At 47.7% G+C, this 20,828-nt stretch overlaps 1 protein-coding gene across 1 annotated transcript; it reads right to left on the minus strand.

Annotated features, from left to right (window-relative positions):
- Nucleotides 1-234: 234 nt before the first annotated feature.
- Nucleotides 235-6,754, minus strand: LOC139266267 (uncharacterized). The gene is made up of 3 exons (XM_070884097.1): nt 6,733-6,754; nt 6,211-6,437; nt 235-1,128 (listed from the first exon to the last, which is right to left on the minus strand). The coding sequence occupies exons 1-3, from the start codon at nt 6,752-6,754 to the stop codon at nt 235-237; spliced, it is 1,143 nt and encodes a 380-aa protein (XP_070740198.1).
- Nucleotides 6,755-20,828: the final 14,074 nt, after the last annotated feature.

The following is a 20,828-nucleotide window of genomic DNA, read 5'->3' on the forward strand; positions in this document are numbered from 1 at the left end:
TTTTAGCGTTAAATTGGATGTTAAGTGGGCAGTATGCATGCAAAAATAATGGAAAATCTAGTCCAATATAATTAAACATTTAAAACAAAACTTTAATTTTTACATTTTTAAAGGGGCTTAAATTAACCTTACCTCATTGTACATTTGTTTACATGTTTAAATGAATGAAAACAATTATCTTTATGTTTTTTAAAACTCTTATGCTGGTTAAAGCAGGCCGTACACCTGATTTTACTAGGCGTAGGAATTTCGCAAGTAGCCCAACTCTCCACCCGCAGAGGACCTTTTCCTGGGGCTGCGGAGGAGCTTTTCCTGGGGTTGCAGAGGAGCTTTTCCTGGGGCTGCGGAGGAGCTTTTCCTGTGGTTGCAGAGGAGCTTTTCCTTGAGCTGCGGAGGAGCTTTTCCTGGGGCTGCGGAGGACCTTTTCCTGGGGCTGCGGAGGACCTTTTCCTGGGGCTGCGGAGGAGCTTTTCCTGGGGCTGCGTGGGAGCTTTTGCTGGGGCTGCGGAGGAGCTTTTCCTGGGGCTGCGGAGGAGCTTTTGCTGGGGCTGCGGAGGAGCTTTTGCTGGGGCTGCGGAGGAGCTTTTCCTGGGGCTGCGGAGGACCTTTTCCTGGGGCTGCGGAGGACCTTTTCCTGGGGCTGCGGAGGAGCTTTTCCTGGGGCTGCGGAGGACCTTTTCCTGGGGTTTCAGAGGTGCTTTTCCTGGGGCTGCGAAGGAGCGTTTCCTGGGGCTGCAGAGGACCTTTTCCTGGGGCTGCGGAGGACATTTTCCTGGGGCTGCGGAGGACCTTTTCCTGGGGCTGCGGAGGACCTTTTCCTGGGGCTGCGGAGGAGCTTTTCCTGGGGCTGCGGAGGAGCTTTTCCTGGGGCTGCGGAGGAGCTTTTCCTGGGGCTGCGGAGGAGCTTTTCCTGGGGCTGCGGAGGCGCTGTTCCTGGGGCTGCGGAGGAGCTTTTCCTGGGGCCGCGGAGGACCTTTTCCTGGGGTCGCAGAGAAACTTTTCCTGGGGTTGCAGAGGATCTGTCAAGATTGACAGATCGCAATTTCCGATTTTTGCGCATGGCCAACTCGTGCCTAAACCTGGAACTTGTGCGTTCCCTACGGGCATGTGTGCACCTCGTACACCCACCTAGGGGCCACAAATTACGGCTCATTACTTTAAATTAAATTGCAAAAGTACTATAACGGAGCACAGGTTCAAAGTAATACAAGGTCAATTTAAGGTGGATACCAGTGTGTCCTTCACTCAAAGACTGATTACCACAGAACGGACCTCAAGGCAGAGTGGTGGAGGCAGAAACGTTGTAAACATTTAAGAAACAATTCGCTGCTGCAATGGAGGTCAATGGATGGATGAATTAAGATGGGCTGAATGACCTCCCTCTGTAATTAACTTGTGATTTTGTGTCCAAAGGTTGGTTGAAGAGGTAGTTTTGAAGGAGGCTGTTGGAAACGGGGAGAGATGTAGCAAGGTGCAAGAGTTTAGGACAGAATTCCAGCACACAGGGTTATGCGGGTTGAAGGTCTGTAACCAGTAGTGGAGCACATTCAGTGAAACCAACATTCAAAATTGACGGGCAGGAAAAGACCAGCTGCCTCCTCCTTATCCCTCCCCTGCAGCTATGTAATGCCTCTCCTGGGAGAGGCAAAAACCAGAGAAAAAGCCTGTTATGTCTTTAGCTGCTCTAATAATGACTCCACAAGGCAGTGTGTTGTACTTGAACTGTAGTGACCTTAGTCCTTTATTGATAACTCCAGAGTGAGGATCACACCTGGTGGCCTGCCTTTATACTAGGCCAGGCACACCTGTACAGGTAAACTACAAGTCTCCCACTGCTGGTGGCACTCCTTGTGATAGTACCAACAGTGGCCATGTAGGGCCAATAAGTGAAAGAATACTCTGGAAAATTCCTATCCAAATCCCTCAGGCGCTCAAAACCAGACAAGGAGATCACATCATCACTGTCTGGGATAATTGGGAATATCCTGACCAATATTTTGGAATCAGGAAGTCCTGAGTGGCTGAGCATGTCTGTGCCCTCTTCTAAACCACTTAATAAGGAAAATTCTCCGATTTTTCTTATCTGGTGGAGAAATTGGAAAGGTTTGGGATGGTTTTACAGTTGGGGAGGAGCACGTGAGTAAAGGGTGTTGCCATTATTACGGACTGAAAGCCATGGGAAAAGGGAAACTATAATCAGCGAAGTGGTGGGCATGCATTGGGATGAAGGAGGTAGTTTGAAGCACAGCCTTGGAAGCCCTTTAAGCTGTTTCATTGGCGATCTTTTTGCATCTCTAAAATTCTCAGATCTTCTGGGGGAATTATCTGTCATTGCCTTAGAAATCTGCAAAGCTTTTGACACCACCTGGCATCGTCCATTTCTGAATGCCTTCCACCAAAACTATTTACATGTTGTTCAATTTTACAATGAAGCTGGTTTAATAGTTTAATAATATACAGAAAAATGAAGGATTGCTTTACTGTCGAGCAGCTTTAGTAAATCTCAACCTGAAATATAACTTGGTTGATAATTTGATCAGATGTCCCCAATCAACTGGCCGAATGTTTTTTCTGACCTGGGGGAATTGCGATTCCTTTGAGCATTATTTTTAGTGCACTGGTTAATGCACTTCCATGTGTGTGTGTGTTATTTTAATGCAGTTAACCTGTTCAAGCAGTGGAAGATGACATTGATACTGCAATGGATTTGAAGGCTTTGGAAATGGCTTATGTGGAAAATGTTTTATATTCTCTCCTGGGCCAGTGAGAGAGAAAAATAAGCATTTCAACGCACGGACCTGTCTGTACAATATTATCAAAAATGTACATTGAAGGCTGTCCAGCCTAAACGATGGTAGGTATTACGCTCAATGTTCTCTTGGGGTTCAGATAATGGGGTAGATTATCAACCTGTTGGCTCAAGGGAAAGAGTGACATTACTGAACGACCTGTTCTAAAAACCACCCAATTTGTACTCCCACTGATAATGTCATCTGTATCTCTGAATCGGCTACAACTTTGAAACCACCCGATTTGTACTCCCACTGATAATGTCATCTGTATCTCTGAATCGGCTACAACTTTGAAACACGCGCCAACGTATCGCTTATTCTCTTCACATATTAAATGCAGGAGCATTATAACCCACTGAAAGGCAGTAGGGCAGATTTTCCTCTTGTAGTCCTTCAGCAGAAAGAATTCCATGTCGAGGAAAATTGGGCAGAGAGGATCTTATGCCTGCAATGCAGCCTGCCATATTTTCCTTTCAATTAAATACTGGGCTGAAAGTTGGGCGGACTCTCCTATAGCTGTGTGATTTTCCTTGACACTCTCTGTCCAGGCGATTCTTTACTCCCAAGTGCAATAAGAGGAAATTCTGCCCTAATTGCTTTATGTGCTTTAGTTAATGGCAGCAAAGGAAAATGATACGAACTGCATTGACAGACCTTGATGGAAAACACAAAAGCTAATAGGGGTTTGTAAGGAATAAAAAGGTTCTGAGCATGCTCAGCGCTACAGTGTAAGCTTGGGGTTCAGATAACAGTTTTGACTAAAATTCTGACGGGATTGGACAGGTTAGATACAGGAAGAATGTTCCCGATGTTGGGGAAGTCCAGAACCAGGGGTCACAGTCTAAGGATAAGGGGTAAGCCATTTAGGACCAAGATGAGGAGAACTTCTTCACTCAGAGAATTGTGAACCTGTGGAATTCTCTACCACAGAAAGTTGTTGAGGCCAGTTGATTAGATATATTCAAAAGGGAGTTAGATGTGACCCTTACAGCTAAAGGGATCAATGGGTATGGAGAGAAAGCAGGAATACATGATCAGCCATAATCATACTGAATGGTGGTGCAGACTCGAAGAGCCAAATGGCCGACTCCTGCACCTATTTTCTATATTTCTATGTTTCTATGTTTGACAGGTTCCAACTTCAGTCTTGTGCTTAATGATATTATCCAAGCTCCTTTATTGCCCTGTAACACATCCTCACTCACCGTTTGTGCTCTGTTTGAAATAGGTTGTGAATGGAATTTCCTTGTAACTTATATTTTAATAAGCTTGCAGAAGGACATCTCAAAGGAGTACAAAACCCTTTCGTAAATGTTATGCAATACAGCTCTTATAGTCCGGAGCACTCTACAAAAATAGTAAACAAGGTACTTTATAATTTTATAACAGTATATCTATAACAGTATATCCGGTATCACGGGGAAGGATCGACACTGCAAACTAATCTCATAGTTAAGATGATGTTTAGAAATCACTTGAGCTTTGCTCTCAGGGTTCATGATATAATCTAAACCCTTTGATTAATTACAGCTTTGTAGCTCACACCCAGGTATTAATTATTCTATATATAGTCTTTCAAACGTTTATCGTATTAACATCACAGCACCATGGAGACGAAAAGATTCGGGGCCCTATTTTCAAAAGTGCTGTTTTCATTTACTGAATGTATTTTATCAAATAATGTATCACGTAACTTGGAGATGTGTTGCGAGATATTTGCAAAATCACAGAAATTCAGTTGTCAAGAAACCCCTTTATGTGTCTATAGTGCAATGCACAACCACCCAACAGGATGAGGTACCTTCATTAGGTAACGGTGTCACATTTGGGATACAATGAGGGAGAAATTTGGTCGCGCTTCAGTTGTGGCGTTATCCCAGGCGGGGCGGGAAATTTTGCGCCGGGAAATGATTTGCGTCTCCAGCCGCAAAATTCACCAACTGGGCCCTGAGTGTGGGGCGGAGTGCTAAGGAAGGCATTCCACACCTCTATTGGGGGCTAGGCCAGCTGAGCAACTGAAAATCCCCAGCTAAACAGCCGGTCTCAGAGCGCACTAAGAGTGGCTTCCGTGGAGAAAAAAACCTGAAAAAAACCCCACCAACAACACTCTTAATCCTTCTCTCACACCACATTCACATGAATCGCAAAAATAAAACAATAAAAAACAATCACAGTTACCAGAGGTGGACATTCCTTCCTTCACTGCGGCTGGCCGCTCCAGCTCGGACCGTCTGCTTTCCCAGGTGGTCCCACTAGGGGGCGCTGTGGGGCGCTACGGATCGGGTGAGTTTCAAATTTCGAGCCGGTGTCGCAACCAGAGGGCGATGCACACCGGCTTGTCTCTCCCAGGCGGTACTGCTCCGTGCCCCCACAAAACCGGCACCCACTGTCCTGGCGGGGCACTGGAAGCTGGCCTCCCGTCCTGGAAATGCTCTCCGCCGCCATTACCGCCCCTCTGGGGCGCAAACAGAGGCAGCCAGGAACCGAAAATCCAGGCCATTGTATTTTCAGTTTGGTGGAGTGGAAACCCTTATCACGGAATTGGATGCAAGCTACTCTTTATTTTTCATGCCGCCAAGCTCTTACGCCTCAGCGCAGAAGGGCAAAATGGATTCTAAATCCAGCAGGCATTTTTAGAAGATTTTTTTCTAAAAGCTGTATACAAACCAGAAATATGATTAAGTCCCAGTTCCCTGAGCCTTATCACGATGACGAAGGGTTTCATAAACTCCTCTGTATCCTTTCCAGAGCCTCTATATCTATCACCTTGTTGAGGAGACCAGAACTGGATGCAGTATTCTAGATATGGCCTAACCAAAGTCATGTGCAAGGACACTGTAGTACTTTTTGTCTTATATTGGATCATCCTAGTTATACATCCTAATGCAGCTGGAAATGATTATGGACCTTTAGAGACTTATGCACCATAACATCTTCGTCATCGTGATAGGCCTAGGAACCTGGGACTTACTACTCTAGAAAAGCATAGGCTTCGGGGAGACATGATTGAAGTATTTTAAATGAATGGACTACACTCGGTACATGTGGACAGATTAGTTGAATTAGATAAATTAGGGAGAATGTGAGGGTGGGCTTATAAGTTATGTAATTATAAAACCAAGTTAAATAAAAATATAAGCAAGGAGCTCACTTAACACAACCCCATTTCTTTGAGCACCCTGGGGTGAATGTGATCTGGCCCAGATTTGAGGCGTCTTCTTCTTTCTTTGATTATATGGGCATTCACTTTGATATTGTCCAGTGTACATTGTATAAATAAAGACTGCACATCATCTACTGGCGTGAAGAATGGTGCAAAGTATCCATTTAAAACTTCTTCCATGTCCTGGGAGTTGACTAGGATTTTAGAGAATCAGAGGGGCCGAAATTCATCAGCCCACTGCCCGCTGCCACTTACTCCCGCCGACATTCTTCCTGAAGATCCGCCCAGTGCCACTTTCGGGGTGGCCTGGAGCGGGCGGGAGGGCTGCCGGAACTGCCCGCCAATGTCAGTGGACGGCCGAGTCGCGCAAGTGAGCTCCCGCCCACCGAGCTCCCAGATTCCTGTGCGCAGGACTCGCCGGCAGAACGGGGGCGGACTGCTGGCTGGAGGCTGGTCTGTCCCCGACGGTGAGTCTGAAGATCCTGAAAAAAAAGTAAGTGAACATTTTTAAAGACATTTTCCACAGTGACTCACCTGGATGGTATCCCATGAAGGTCCTCCAATAGTATTTTTATTTTTTAATGTTGAATTTTATTTTTAGTTCTTCGAATCTCCGTGGGCCCGACTCCATTCTTGGCGGCATTTGGGCGGCAAGCGCCTCTGCCGCCGAGAATGAGACCTCCCGCCCGCTGCCGCCCAGATTGGCGGCGTACGTCGTTGATTTGCCGCCCGCCGACCTTCGAGGGACCCTGGTGATGGAAATCCCGCCCAAAGTACCGTCCGGTACCTCGGCGGCCATCGGCGACACTTTGGGCGGCACTTGGGCGGGCAGAGGCCTTGCTGAAAATCAGCCCAATAGAAATTTACAGCACGGAAGGAGACCATTTCGGCCCATCATGTCCGCGCTGGCCGACAAAGAGCTACCCAGCCTAATCCCACTTTCCAGCTCCTGGTTCATAGCCCTGTAGGTTATGACACTTCAAGTGCACATCCAAATGCTTTTTAAATGTCATGAGGATTTCTGCCTCTCCCACTCTTTCAGGCAGTGAGTTCCAGATCACCACCACTCTCTGCGTGAAAAAGGTTCTCCTCAAATTCCCTCTAAACCTCCCATCAATTACTTTAAATCTATGCCCCCTGGTTGTTGATCCCTCTGCTAAGTGAAATAGCCCCTTCCTATCCACTCTATCTAGGCCCCTCATAATTTTATACACCTCAGTAAGGTCTCCCCTCAGCCTTCTCTGTTCCAAAGAAAACAGACCCAGCCTATCCAATCTTTCCTCATAGCTAAAATTCTCCAGTCCAGGCAACATCCTGGTAAATCTCATCAGTACCCTCTCTAGTGCAATCACATCTTTCCTGTAATGCAGTGACCAGAACTGCATGCAATAATCTAGCTGTGGCCTAACTATTGTTTCATACAGTTCAAGCATAAACCCCCTGCTCTTGTATTCCATGCCTTGGCTAATAAAGACATGTATTCCGTATGCCTTCTTAACCACATTATCTATCTGTCCTGCTACTTTCAAGGAACTGTGAACATGCACTTCAAGGTCCCTGTGTTCCTCTACATTTCTTAGTGTTTTACTATTTAACGTGTATTCCCTTTCCTTGTTAGCCAAATGCATTATGTCACATTTATCCGGATTGAATTTCATTTGGCACAGTTCTGCCCACCTGACCAGTTCATTGATGTCTTCCTGTAGCTTTCTTCTTCATTATCAACCACACAGCCAATTTTTGTATCATCAGCAAACTTCTTAATTATATCCCCTACATTCAAGTCTAAATCATTGATATATTCCACAAAAAGCAAGGGACCTAGTACTGAGCCCTGCGAAACCCCACTGGAAACAGCCTTCCAGTCACAAAAACACCCATCAACCATTATCCGTTGCTTCCTGCCTCTGAGCCAAGTTTGGATCCAACTTGCCACTTTGCCTTGGGCTTTACTTTCGTGACCAGTCTGCCATGTGGGCCCTTATCAAAAGCCTTGCTAAAATCCATATACACCACATCAAAGGCACTACCCTCATCGACTCTCCTTGTTACCTCCAAAAAACTCAATCAAGTTAGTCAGACACGGCCTTTCTTTAACAAATCCATGCTGACAGTCCTTGATTAATCCGCATCTTTCTAAATGAAGATTTATCCTGTCCCTCAGAATTTTCTCCAATAATTGTCCCACCACTGAGGTTAGGCTGACTGGCCTGTAATGACTCAGTCTATCCCTTTCTCCCTTTTTAAACAAAAGTACCACATTAGCAGTCCTCCAGTCCTCCGGCACCACACCTGTAGCCAGAGAGGATTGTAAAATAATGGTCAGAGCCTCTGCTATTTCCTCTTTTGCTTCTCTTAACAGCCTGGGATATATTTCATCCGGGCTTGGGGATTTATCTACATTCAAAGCTTCGAAACCCCTTAATACTTGGTCTCTCACTATGGTTATTTCATCTAATATTTCACACTCCTCCTCCCTGATTGCAATGTCTGCATCGTCCCTCTCTTTTGTGAAGACAGACACAAAGTATTCATTAAGAACCATAACCATGTCATCTGCCTCCACACACAGATTAACATAGAAACATAGAAAATAGGTGCAGGAGTAGGCCATTCGGCCCTTCGAGCCTGCACCACCATTCAATAAGATCATGGCTGATCATTTCCTCAATATCCCTTTCCTGCTTTCTCTCCATACTGTCATGTATCTCACATTACTGTATATAACTGTATCTTACCATGCCATACATGACTGTAACTGGATATGACCTGTAACAATAAGCATACCTTACCACCAGGAGTGCACTTGCAGGAGACACTCCATACCTTCCCCAATGTGGTATATAAAGGGAGGTCTCAGGCAAGTGCAGCACTGCAGAGCTGGAATTAAAGGTGCAGGTCCTGAGTGACCTTGACTTCAGCATGCGTCTCATGTAAGTCAGTACATTAGAGTCAGGACTTAACAGTGGCGACGAGTTACGGGATCACAGAATCCACAGAATGGCTACCAACAGCTGAGATGAGAAATACAATGCTGGAGACAATTGGGATGACTTCATAGAAAGGCTCCAGCAAAGCTTTGTGACCAAAGACTGGCTGGGCGATGATAAGGCAGACAAGAGAAGAGCCCATCTCTTGACCAGCTGTGGCTCAAAAACATACGCTTCAATGAAAGACCTGCTGGCACCCGAGAAACCAGCAAGCAAGTCGTTTGAGGAGTTGAGCACACTGGTGAGAGACCACCTGAAGCCAGCGAGCAGCCTACACATGGCCAGACACAGGTTCTACAACTACAGACGCTGTGTGGGCCAAAGCATACCCGACTTCATGGCGGAACTTCGGAGGCTGGCTAGTTCATGTGAGTTCCCCGATGAACTAAGGAGAGAAATACTGACAGACTTTATAATTGAAGGAATAGGCCACGCAGGCATATTCCGAAAGCTCATAGAGACTAAGAACTTGACTCTAGAGGCAGCAGCACTGGTCGCACAGACGTTCTTGGCAGGCAAAGAAGAAATGAGGCTGATCTATACTTCGGGTACAACAACCAACGAGGCATTGGAACAAGGGGTTCACATTGTGAAACAAACCGCTACCCCCACACACAGACAAAGGCAGGAGAGCAGGCCTTCAACAGCAGACAGTGGCGCCAGGGGCATGCTGAAATCGACACACCTGGTTGAGTGCCATCCCCGTCATGAAGCCTGATGGATCCGTGCGAATCTGTGGGGATTACAACGCTATCATAAACAGAGTCTCCCTACAGGACCAATATCCGTTGGCTGGAGGAAATCTTTTCTCGAAACTTGACCTCACATCTGCGTATATGACGCAAGAACTGACCGAAGAGTCTAAGCTACTCACCACCATCAACACACATCGAGGCCTTTTTGTGTACAATCGATGCCTATTCGGCATCAGGTCGGCAGCTGCTATATTCCAGCGCAACATGGAGAATCTGCTCAAGTCCATCCCGGGGTCGGTTGTGTTTCCAGATGGCATACTCATCACTGGCAGGGACACCAACTCACATCTCCTCAATCTTGAGGAAGTACTAAGTCGATTGGATCGGGTAGGCCTAAGAGTTAAGAAATCCAAGTGTCTGTTTCTCACGCCTGAGGTTGAATTTTTGGGCAGAAGGATTGCCGCTGATAGAATCCGCCCAACCAAATCCAAAACCGAAGCGATTTGCCTGGCATCCGGGCCCCGGAATGTCTCGGAACTGCGCGCCTTTCTCGTGCTACTCAATTACTTTGGGAACTTTATGCAGAACTTGAGCACGCTGCTGGAGCCTCTCCACGTGCTACTCAGAAAGGGGTGTGATCGGTTTTGGGGGGACACCCAAGAACGCGCCTTCAATAAGGCACGCAACCTTCTATGTTCCAAGAGTGTTTTAGTCTTTTTTGACCCAGGCAAAAAGTTAGTCCTTACGTGTGATGCGTCAGCATATGGAGTCGGGTGCGTTTTACAGCACGTCAATGATGCGGGTAAATTGCAGCCCGTTGCTGATGCCTCCAAGTCACTTTCGCGGACGGAGCGCGGGTATGGTATGGTTGAGAAGGAGGCGCTCGCGTACGTGTATGGTGTCAAAAAGATGCACCAATACGTTTTCGGGGCCAAGTTTGCGTTAGAAACCGACCACAAACTCCTCACGTCCCTACTATCCGAGTGCAAGGCAATCAACGCCAACACCTCGGCGCGTATTCAGCGATGGGCACTCATGCTGGCGGCTTACAACTACACGATAAGGCACAGACCTGGCACAGACAACTGTGCCGACGCGCTTAGCAGGCTACCCCTGGCAACCACAGAAGGGTCCGACGAACAGGACTGTGAGATGGTCATGGAAATCAATGCCTTTGAATCCACAGGTTCGCCCATGACGGCTCGCCAAATCAGAGCCTGGACGACCAGCAGCCCTACGTTATCTCTAGTTAAAAGATGCGTTTTAACCGGTGACTGGGCAGAGGCTCGCGATGCCTGCCCCGAGGCGGTCAAACCCTTCCATAGGTGCATGCATGAACTCTCACTACAGGCAGACTGCCTGATGTGGGGCAGCCGAGTAGTTATGCCCTTACGAGGCAGGGAGGAGTTTGTCCGGGAGCTCCATTGCGAGCACCCAGGGATCGTCCTTATGAAGGCCATAGCCAGATCTCATGTCTGGTAGCCTGGCATTGACGCGGACTTGGAGCTCTGCGTCCGTCGGTGCACCATTTGTGCCCAACTCAGTAATTTCCCCAGGGAGGCCCCCCCTAAGCCCCTTGCCCTGGCCCACCAAACTGTGGTCGCAGGTGCATGTAGACTATGCGGGTCCATTCATGGACAAAATGTTCCTCGTAGTCGTTGATGCATTTTCAAAATGGACCGAGTGCACCATTTTAAACTTGAGCACCACCTCCACCACTGTGGAGAGCCTTAGAACCATGTTTGCAACGCACGGCATTCCTGACATATTGGTCAGTGATAATGGTCCGTGCTTCACCAGCGCAGAATTTCACGATTTTATTGTTGACCACAGTATAAATCACGTTAAGACGGCACCTTGCAAGCCAGCCTCCAATGGCCAGGCGGAGCGAGCAGTGCAGATCATTAAACAAGGCATGCTCAGAATCCAAGGTCCCACGCTGCAGAGCTGCCTGTCGCGACTGCTGCTGGCATACAGATCTCGTCCGCATTCGTTGACTGGGGTTCCCCCCGTGCAACTATTGATGAAACGAACTTTAAAAACCAGGCTCTCGTTAATCCTCCCAGACATGCATGAAATTGTTGAGGCTAAGCGTCAAAAGAAAACTGAGTACCATGACCAAAATTCGAGGGGGAGGTGGAATGAGATAGGGGACAAAGTGTTTGTGCTAAACTATGGCCACCGGGGTCCCAAATGGCTTGCAGGGACAGTAACAGACAAAGAGGAAAACAGGCTACTGGTTGTACAAATGGACAATGGCCAAACCTGCCGGAGCCATGTTGATCAAGTAAAAAGTATATTCACTGATAACACTGAAGAACCAGAGGCAGACTACAATGTGGAACTCACACCACAGCTGGTGGACAGACAGGTGGAACAACCTGAGGAAAGGGCAGTCTCAACAGATAGCCCAGACGAGATACCAGCAATCACACCGATCGAAACAGACAGCCCAGGCGAGATACCAGCAATCACACCGAACGAAAAACAGGCACCAAGGCAAACAACTGAACCACAACTAAGACGCCCCACGGGAGAGCGCAGACCACCTGAGAGACTGAATCTATAAAGGCAATAAGACCTTGGGGGAGGGTGATGTCATGTATCTCACATTACTGTATATAACTGTATCTTACCATGCTATACATGACTGTAACTGGATATGACCTGTAACAATAAGCATACCTTACTACCACGGGTGCACTTGCAGGAGACACTCCATACCTGTCCCACTGAGGTATATAAAGGGAGGTCTCAGGCAAGTGCAGCACTGGAGAGCTGGGATTAAAGGTGCAGGTCCTGAGTGACCTTGACTTCAGCATGTGTCTCGTGTAAGTCAGTACATTAGAGTCAGGACTTAACACATACCCCTTGATCCCCTTAGCCATAAGGGCCATACCTAACACCCTCTTGAGTATATCCAATGAACTGGCATCAACAACTCTGCGGCAGGGAATTCCACAGTTTAACAACTCTCTGAGTGCAGAAGTTTCTCCTCATCTCAGTGCTAAATAGCCTACCCCTTATCCTAAGACTGTGTCCCCTGGTTCTGGACTTCCCCAACATCGAGAACATTCTACCCGCATTTAACCTGTCCCGTCCCGTCAGAATCTGTTGTGTATCAGTTTCTGTTGTGTATCTGTAAAGCATGCACTCCCATGTTCCGCCACCAGGGAGCTCATCCCCTGAAGTCCCAAGGGATCCCAGCATTTCTTGGGAGCACTGTATATAAGCAGGCCTCTAAAGCCTGTTCCTCACTCTGGAGTGTCTTATTAAAGACTGAGGTCACTGTTACTTTAACTCCCTGTGTGCAGCCTCATCTGTGTTTGGAACACAATAACTGTCGACGAGAATACGAATCCAACGCAAAGATGCAGCAAACTGTGGACATCCTGGAGAAGTTCTCGGAGGGTGAGGACTGGGAAGCCTTTGCCGAATGGCTAGACCAGTACTTTGTAACCAACGAGCTGGACGGAGAAGGAAGCGCAGCAAAAAGGAGAGTGGTCCTCCTCATGGTCTGCGGGGCACCGACCGACAGCCTCATGAAGAATCTTCTGGCTCCGGTGAAACCCACAGATAAGTTGTATGAGGAGCTGTTTACACTGGTTCTGGAGCATCATAACCCGAGGGAGAGCGTGCTGCTGGCGAGGTATCGGTTCTACACGTGCCAGCGATCTGAAGGTCAGGAAGTGGCGAGCTATGTCGCCGAGCTAGGGTGATTTGCAGGATAATGTGAGTTTGATGGTTACCTGGAGCAAATGCTCAGAGACTTTTTTGTACTGGGCATTGGCCACGAGACCATCCTACGAAAAAGTTTGACTGTAGAGACACCGACCCTCAGTAAGGCCATTGCGATAGCACAGGTGGTTATGTCCACCAGTGATAACACCAAACAAATCTCTCAGCCCACAAGTGCTAGCAATGTTCATAAATTAACTGGAACTGTGTTTGCGAGGAGAAATGTACAGAGCAGAACCCACGAGTCTGCAACTGCCAGCATGCCTCAGGTGACCCAGATGACTCAGAGTCCCCAACAAAGGATGAATGCAAGGCAATTCACACCTTGTTGGCGTTGTGAAGGCTTCCATTCAGCCTGTTCATGCCACTTCAAAGGGTATGTTTGCAAGAGCTGTGGAACAATGGGGCACCTCCAACGAGCTTGCAAACAAGCTGCAAGCTCTGCAAAACCTGCTAACCACCACGTGGCAGAGGAAGATCGGTCCATGGTGGATCAAAGCAATTTCGAGCCTCAGAGAGAGGAGGTAGATGCTGAAGTACACGGGGTGCACACATTTTCAATGAAATGTCCACCTATAATGCTAAACGTAAAATTGAATGGCTTACCCGTAGCCATGGAACTGGCCAATCCATCATGAGTAAAAAGATGTTTGAGAGACTGTGGTGCAATAAGGCATTCAGACCAGCCCTGAGCCCCATCCACACAAAATTGAGAATGTACACCAAAGAGCTTATCACTGTCTTGGGCAGCACCATGGTCAAGGTCACCTACAAGGGCACGGTGCATGAACTGCCACTCTGGATTGTCCCGGGCGATGGCCACACATTGCTTGGAAGGAGCTGGCTGGGTAAAATCCGCTGGAACTGGGATGACATCCAAGCGCTATCACATGTCGATGAGGCCGCATGTATCCAGGTTCTGAACAAATTTCCTTCCCTTTTGAGCCAGGCATTGGAAACTTTTCTGGGTAAGCGAAGGTGCGGATCCACTTGGTCCCAGAGGCATGACCCATTCACCACAAGGCCCGAGCGGTACCTCACATGATGAGGGAGAGAGTGGAAATCGAGCTGGACAGGCTGCAACGCGAGGGCATCATCTCCCCAGAGGAATTCAGTGAGTGGGCCTGCCCGATTTTTCCAGTATTCAAAAGTGATGGCACGTTCAGGATTTGCGGCGATTATAAAGTAACTAATAATCGTTTCTCACTACAGGAAGAATACCCGCTACCTAAGGCAGACGACCTATTTGCGATGCTGGCAGGAGGCAAGACGTTCACCAAGCTCGACCTGACTTCGGCCTACAAGACGCAGGAGCTGAAGGAATCTTCGAAGGGCCTCACCTGCATCAACATGCACAAGGGACTGTTCATCTACAACAGATGCCCGTTTGGAATTCAGTCGGCTGTAGTGATCTTCCAGAGAAACATGGAGAGCCTACTCAAGTCAGTACCATACATGGTGGACTTTCAGGACGACATATTGGTCATGGGTCAGGACACCGCCGAGCACCTATAAAACCAGGAGGAGGTCCTCTAGAGACTGGATTGCGTAGGGCTGTGGCTGAAGAGGTCGAAATGCGTCTTAATGGCAACAGAAGTGGAGTTTTGGGGGAGAAAGATCACGGTGGACGGCATTCGACCCACAGATGCCAAGACAGAGACTATCAGGAACGCGCCCAGGCCACAGAACGTCACGGAGCTGCGGTCGTTTCTGGGACTCCTCAGCTATTTTGGTAACTTCCTACCAGGGTTAAGCACCCTTTTAGAGCCCCTACATGTGTTATTGCGCAAAGGTGAGAACTGGGTATAGGGAAAAAAACAAGTAATTGCTTTTGAGAAAGCCAGAAACATTTTATGCTCCAACAAGCTGCTTGTATTGTATAACCTGTGTAAAAGACTTGTGCTAGCATGTGACGCGTCGTCGTACGGAGTCGGGTGTGTATTACAACAAGCTAACGTTGCGGGGAAGTTGCAGCCTGTTGCCTATGCTGCCAGGAGCTTGTCTAAGGCCGAGACGGCCTACAGCATGCTTGAGAAAGAGGCGTTAGCGTGTGTGTTCGGGGTAAAGAAAATGCATCAGTACCTGTTTGGCCTCAAATTTGAGCTGGAAACTGATCACAAGCCCCTCACATCCCTGTTCGCTGAAAACAAGGGGATAAATACTCATGCCTCAGCCCACATACAAATGTGGGCACTCGCGCTATCAGCATATAACTATACCATCTGCCACAGGCCAGGCACCGAGAACTGTGCGGATGCTCTCAGTCGGCTACCATTGCCCACCACGGGGGTGGAAATGACGCAGCCTGCAAACTTGTTGATGGTGGCGCAGCCCGCAGACTTGTTGATGGTCATGGAAGCGTTTGAAAATGATAAATCACCTGTCATGGCCCGCCAGATTAGGACTTGGACCAGCCAAGATCCTCTGCTGTCCCTAGTAAAAAACTGTGTACTGCATGGGAGCTGGCCAGCATCCTCGTTGAAATGCAAGAGCCAATCAAGCCGTTCCAGCGGCGAAAGTACAAGCTGTCCATTTAGGCAGACTGCCTGTTGTGGGGTAACCACGTAGTGCTACCAAAAAAGGGCAGGGAGACGTTCATCTCGGATCTCCACAGCACACACCCGGGTATAGTAATGATGAAAGCGATAGCCAGATCCCACGTGTGGTGGCCCGGTATCGACTCTGACTTAGAGCCCTGTGTACGGCAATGCAGCGTATGTGCTCAGTTGAGCAATGCGCCCAGAGAGGCACCACTAAGTTTGTGGTCCTGGTCCTCCAGACCATGGTTGAGAATCCATGTCGACTATGCGGGCCCGTTTCTCGGTCAAATGTTCCTGGTGGTGGTGGATGCTTTTTCAAAATGGATTGAATGTGAAATAATGTCGGGAAGCACCGCCACCGCTACCATTGAAAGCCTGAGGGCCATGTTTGCCACCCACAGCCTGCCTGACATTCTGGTCAGTGACAACGGGCCATGTTTCATCAGTGCTGAATTTAAAGAATTCATGACCCGCAATGGGATCAAACATGTCACCTCGGCCCCGTTTAAATCAGCCTCCCATGGGCAGGCGGAGCGGGCAGTATAAACCATCATACAGAGCCTTGAACGAGTCACAGAAGGCTCACTCCAAACATGCCAGTCCAACGTACTGCTCAGCTACCGCACGAGACCTCACTCGCTCACAGGGGTGCCCCCGGCTGAGCTACTCATGAAAAGGACACTTAAAACCAGACTCTCGCTGGTTCACCCCAACCTGCATGATAAGGTAGAGAGCAGGCGGCAGCAACAAAATATAAACGATGGTCGCACCACTGTGTCACGGGAAATTGATCAGAATGACCCTGTGTATGTGCTAAACTATGGACATGGTCAAATCAAACCCATCACACCCAACAGCCCAGCAAGGCCAGGCTCACCTAGCAGCTCTGCAGGGCCAACAACACACCAGCCCAGCAAGGGCACAGCCAACACACCAGAACAGACATTTGTTCCGAGGCGGTCCACCAGGGAAAGAAAGGCTCCCGACTGCCTCACCTTGTAAATAGTTTTCATTTTGACTTTGGACGGGGAGTGATGTGTATCTGTAAAGCATGCGCTCCCATGTTCTGCCACCAGGGAGCTCATCCCCTGAAGTCTCAAGGGATCCCAGCATCCCTTGGGAGCACTGTATATAAGCCGGCCCTTAAGGCCTGTGCCTCACTTTGGAGTGTCTTTTTAAAGACTGAGGTCACTGGCATTTTAACTCCCTGTGTACAGCCTCATCTGTGTTTGGAACACAATCGTTTCTATGAGATCCCCTCTCATCCTTCTAAACTCCAGTGTATAAAGGCTCAGTCGATCCAGTCTCTCTTCATATGTCAGTCCTGCCATCCTGGGATCAGTCTGGTGAACCTTCACTGCACTCCCTCAATAGCAAGAATGCCCTTCCTCAGATTAGGACACCAAAACTGAACACAATATTCCAGGTGAGGCCTCACTAAGGCCTCCCTGCTCCTATACTCAAATCCCCTAGCTATGAAGGCCAACATACCATTTGCCTTCTTCACCACCTGCTGGACCTGCATGCCAACTTTATGGTCTCTAATGGACTCTACTCTTTCTCTAGTTATTCTCTTGCTCTTACTGTATTTATAAAACATCTTTAGGTTTGCCTTGATTTTACTTGCCAACATTGTTTCATGCTCTCTCTTTGCTTTCCTAATTTCCTTTTTCATTTCAGCCCTGTACTTCCTGTACTCCTCTCGACCTTCTGCAGTATTGAGCACTTGGTATCGGTCATAAGCCTCTCTAATTTTCTTTATCCTACCCTGAATGCCCCTTGACATCCAGGGGGCTCTAGATTTGTTCGTCCCACCCTTTTTCTTAAAGGGAACATCCTTGCTCTGAACCCTCAGGATCTCCTCCTTGAATGCCTCCCACTGCTCTGACACTAATTTACCTTCAAGTAGCTGTTTCCAATCCACTTTGGCTAAATCACATCTCAGCATGGTAAAAATTTGCATTGTAGTTTCCTGTAATGAGTCTATCGAGTCTTTAAGTGCCTCTGAGTCCTAACATAGGTTAACAAGATTCGGCCTAGAAATTCAGTTTCGCCCCGTTTGCGGGCGGTAACAGTCGGGAAGTTCGAGAGATAGCGCTCGGCGCTGAAGTCTCACCCCCTCGAGAAATTCAGGTTACTGCCCCCGGAAGGAAGTGTGGTAACCGGCGGACATCTCAGCACGTTATGCACTGGGCCGCGCAGCGCTGCCATATCCGAGGGGCTCTTCCATGAATTAAAAGGAAGGTCCCACGCTGACGACTCTGCAAAAGAAAATGGACCTACTTGGACCGTCAGGAAGCGGGGGTGCCGCGCGTGCCTGTCTGAGCGATCGCGGCCACGACCCTGCGAAGAAACCGCATCAGGAGCCGCAACCACAAGGTAAATTTTTTTTCGTTTGCCATTGGCGACGTCGCCTTTAATCATCGCCCTGGTAGCGGCTGACTGCCTGAGACGCGCCTCCCACAGCTGTCGGTGCTTTCGGCTGGCGCTGCTACAAGGGGCGGAAGTGAATTTCGCAGACGGGGCAGTAACGGGGCGATGCGCACGACGATGATGTCATGATCTCTGGGCGCAAGAGATCAGGGCTCAACAAAGCAGAACCGCCACTAAGCTCTCGCCCAATATGGTGGGAGTCATTTACAGAGCCGCGCCCGGTCGGAAACTCATTTGCGCCCCATTAGCGCCCCCGTGGGCACTAACGGGAGGAGCAAAGGAGCCGAATTTTGCCCCAATTTCTTTACTGTTACGGTTGTAGCAATCCACAATCTTGTTTACATCTAACCTTTTAGCCGTTCTAATGGCAGCTTTTGATGCCTTCAGCTGAGCCCGGTATCTGTTCCTTTTAATTTATAAAAGTATTTTTGTTTGTGCCTAACTTGTCCTTGCAGGAGGCTGCCAGGAGTTTCTTTTTCTTTTGATAGAGGATCATTAACCTTTGGAATAATTTGCTTTCTTGTGCAGTAAGTGCAGATTCTCTGCAAACAGCTAAAAGGGAGCTAGGCACATTCCTGGCTGAGGCAGGAACGTGTATAAAAGCTAAGTGGGAGGTACCTTGGGGTCACTTATCTCCTGGAACTCATTTGTTATCACCTTTGGGGCTTGGAGAGACATTTCACAGAATTTTTTTTTCCCCCTGAATTGATCGAGGTTTTTTTAAATGGCCCGAAAATTGAGGCCTCTCCTGGTGCATACGATGTGTGCACGCACCCGAATAGGCTCCGCAAATGCCGGTTCTCGGGGCGGGATGCCCATACGCCAGGAACAGGCTTTGGCGATTTGTCTTGACAGACTGCACGCAACCGTGGGAGAAGGGCATACGCGGGCAGAGATTTGGGCCATTTGCCCAACTCTTGTCCAATGAATGTCCTTCAAACACTTACGCCTGGTAAAAGCAGGCGTATTGCCTACTCTTACCAGCGTAAGAGTTTTAAAACATAGAAAAGTTAAATGTTGCTATCTTTTTCATACTAAAAATCCTGCCAATGAAGGTTAGCTTATTTTTAACACGATTAAAACTTTTTTTTTTAAATTCCAAAAAATAAATTTTTCTCTAAACCATTTAATTTAATACAATTTCTATTAATTTTTTAAAAGTGAAGTGTTTTATTTATTTATATGTGTGTTTTATTTGATTTTAGGGGTATTTTCATTGATAGCAATGGGAGCTCGGCGCTCGGAGCACCCATTACTGTGAATGAGAATACTACATTTTGATTGATGGTCCAGGCCCATGTGATCCCACGATACATATATGATCCTGGAAGACATGTTCCCATATGACCCTCCCGCCGCAATCTGTTTTTTGGTCTCTTCCAGGGGATGACATGGCTGGTGGTGGATTGACGGTCATGTTGCCGAGTTGCAACATTGCTCAAGGAAACAGACTCGATGGACCAACTGGTCATTTTCTACCCGTCTTTTTCATATGTTCTCATAACTTATGCTGCAGCTGTCCACTGCTTCAAATCAGAGCAAATAACACAAACATGTGGTTTGTAGCAGTGTGGGATTCAGAAAGGACTGAAAATGTGTTTTTTTTCAAACTTTGTTGCGTTTTCAATCTATTCAGAAGATGAGCGTATCATCACTTACTGCATTGTTTAATAAAGGATATCGATCATCCCACTCCAAATCACCTTGTTACAAATGACAATTGCAACAGGTTTATTTTAAAAAGCTCTTTGAGTTGCGACGACCCACCTACATGTAATATACAGGAAAGTCACTTGAAGCTGGCTGCAAACTTTTGAAGTACATTATGAATTAATTTTCTCTTATTATAGTGTCAGCTGTGGCTCAGTGGGCAGCACACTTGCCCCTGAGTCAGAAGGTTGTGGGTTCAAGTCCCACTCCAGGAAGTTGAACACATAAATCTATGCTGACACTCCAGTGCAGTGCTGAGGGAGTGCTGCACTGTTGGAGGTGCCATCTTTTGGATGAGACGTTAAACCGAGGCCCCGTCTGCTCTCTCAGGTGAATGTAAAAGATCCCATGACACTATTTCGAAGAAGAGCAGGGGAGTTATCCCCGGTGTCCTGGCCAATATTTATCCCTCAATCAACATAACAAAAACAGGTTATCCGGTCATTATCACATTGTTGTCTGTGGGAGCTTGCTGTGCACAAGTCGGCTACTGCGTTTCCCAAATTACAACAGTGACTACATTCCAAAAGTACTTCATTGGCTATAAAGCGCTTTGAGACTTCCGGTGGTCGTAAAAGGCGCTATATAAATGCAAATCTTTCTTTCTTATTTAGAAACATAGAAACATAGAAACTAGATGCAGGAGTAAGCCATTCGGCCCTTCAAGCCTGCACCACCATTCGATAAGATCATGGCTGACCATTCTCTTAGTACCCCTTTCCTGCTTTCTCTCCATACCCCTTGATCCCCTTAGCCATAAGGGCCAT

Source organism: Pristiophorus japonicus, chromosome 6, assembly GCF_044704955.1.
Source record: "Pristiophorus japonicus isolate sPriJap1 chromosome 6, sPriJap1.hap1, whole genome shotgun sequence".
NCBI classification, from domain to species: domain Eukaryota; kingdom Metazoa; phylum Chordata; class Chondrichthyes; family Pristiophoridae; genus Pristiophorus; species Pristiophorus japonicus.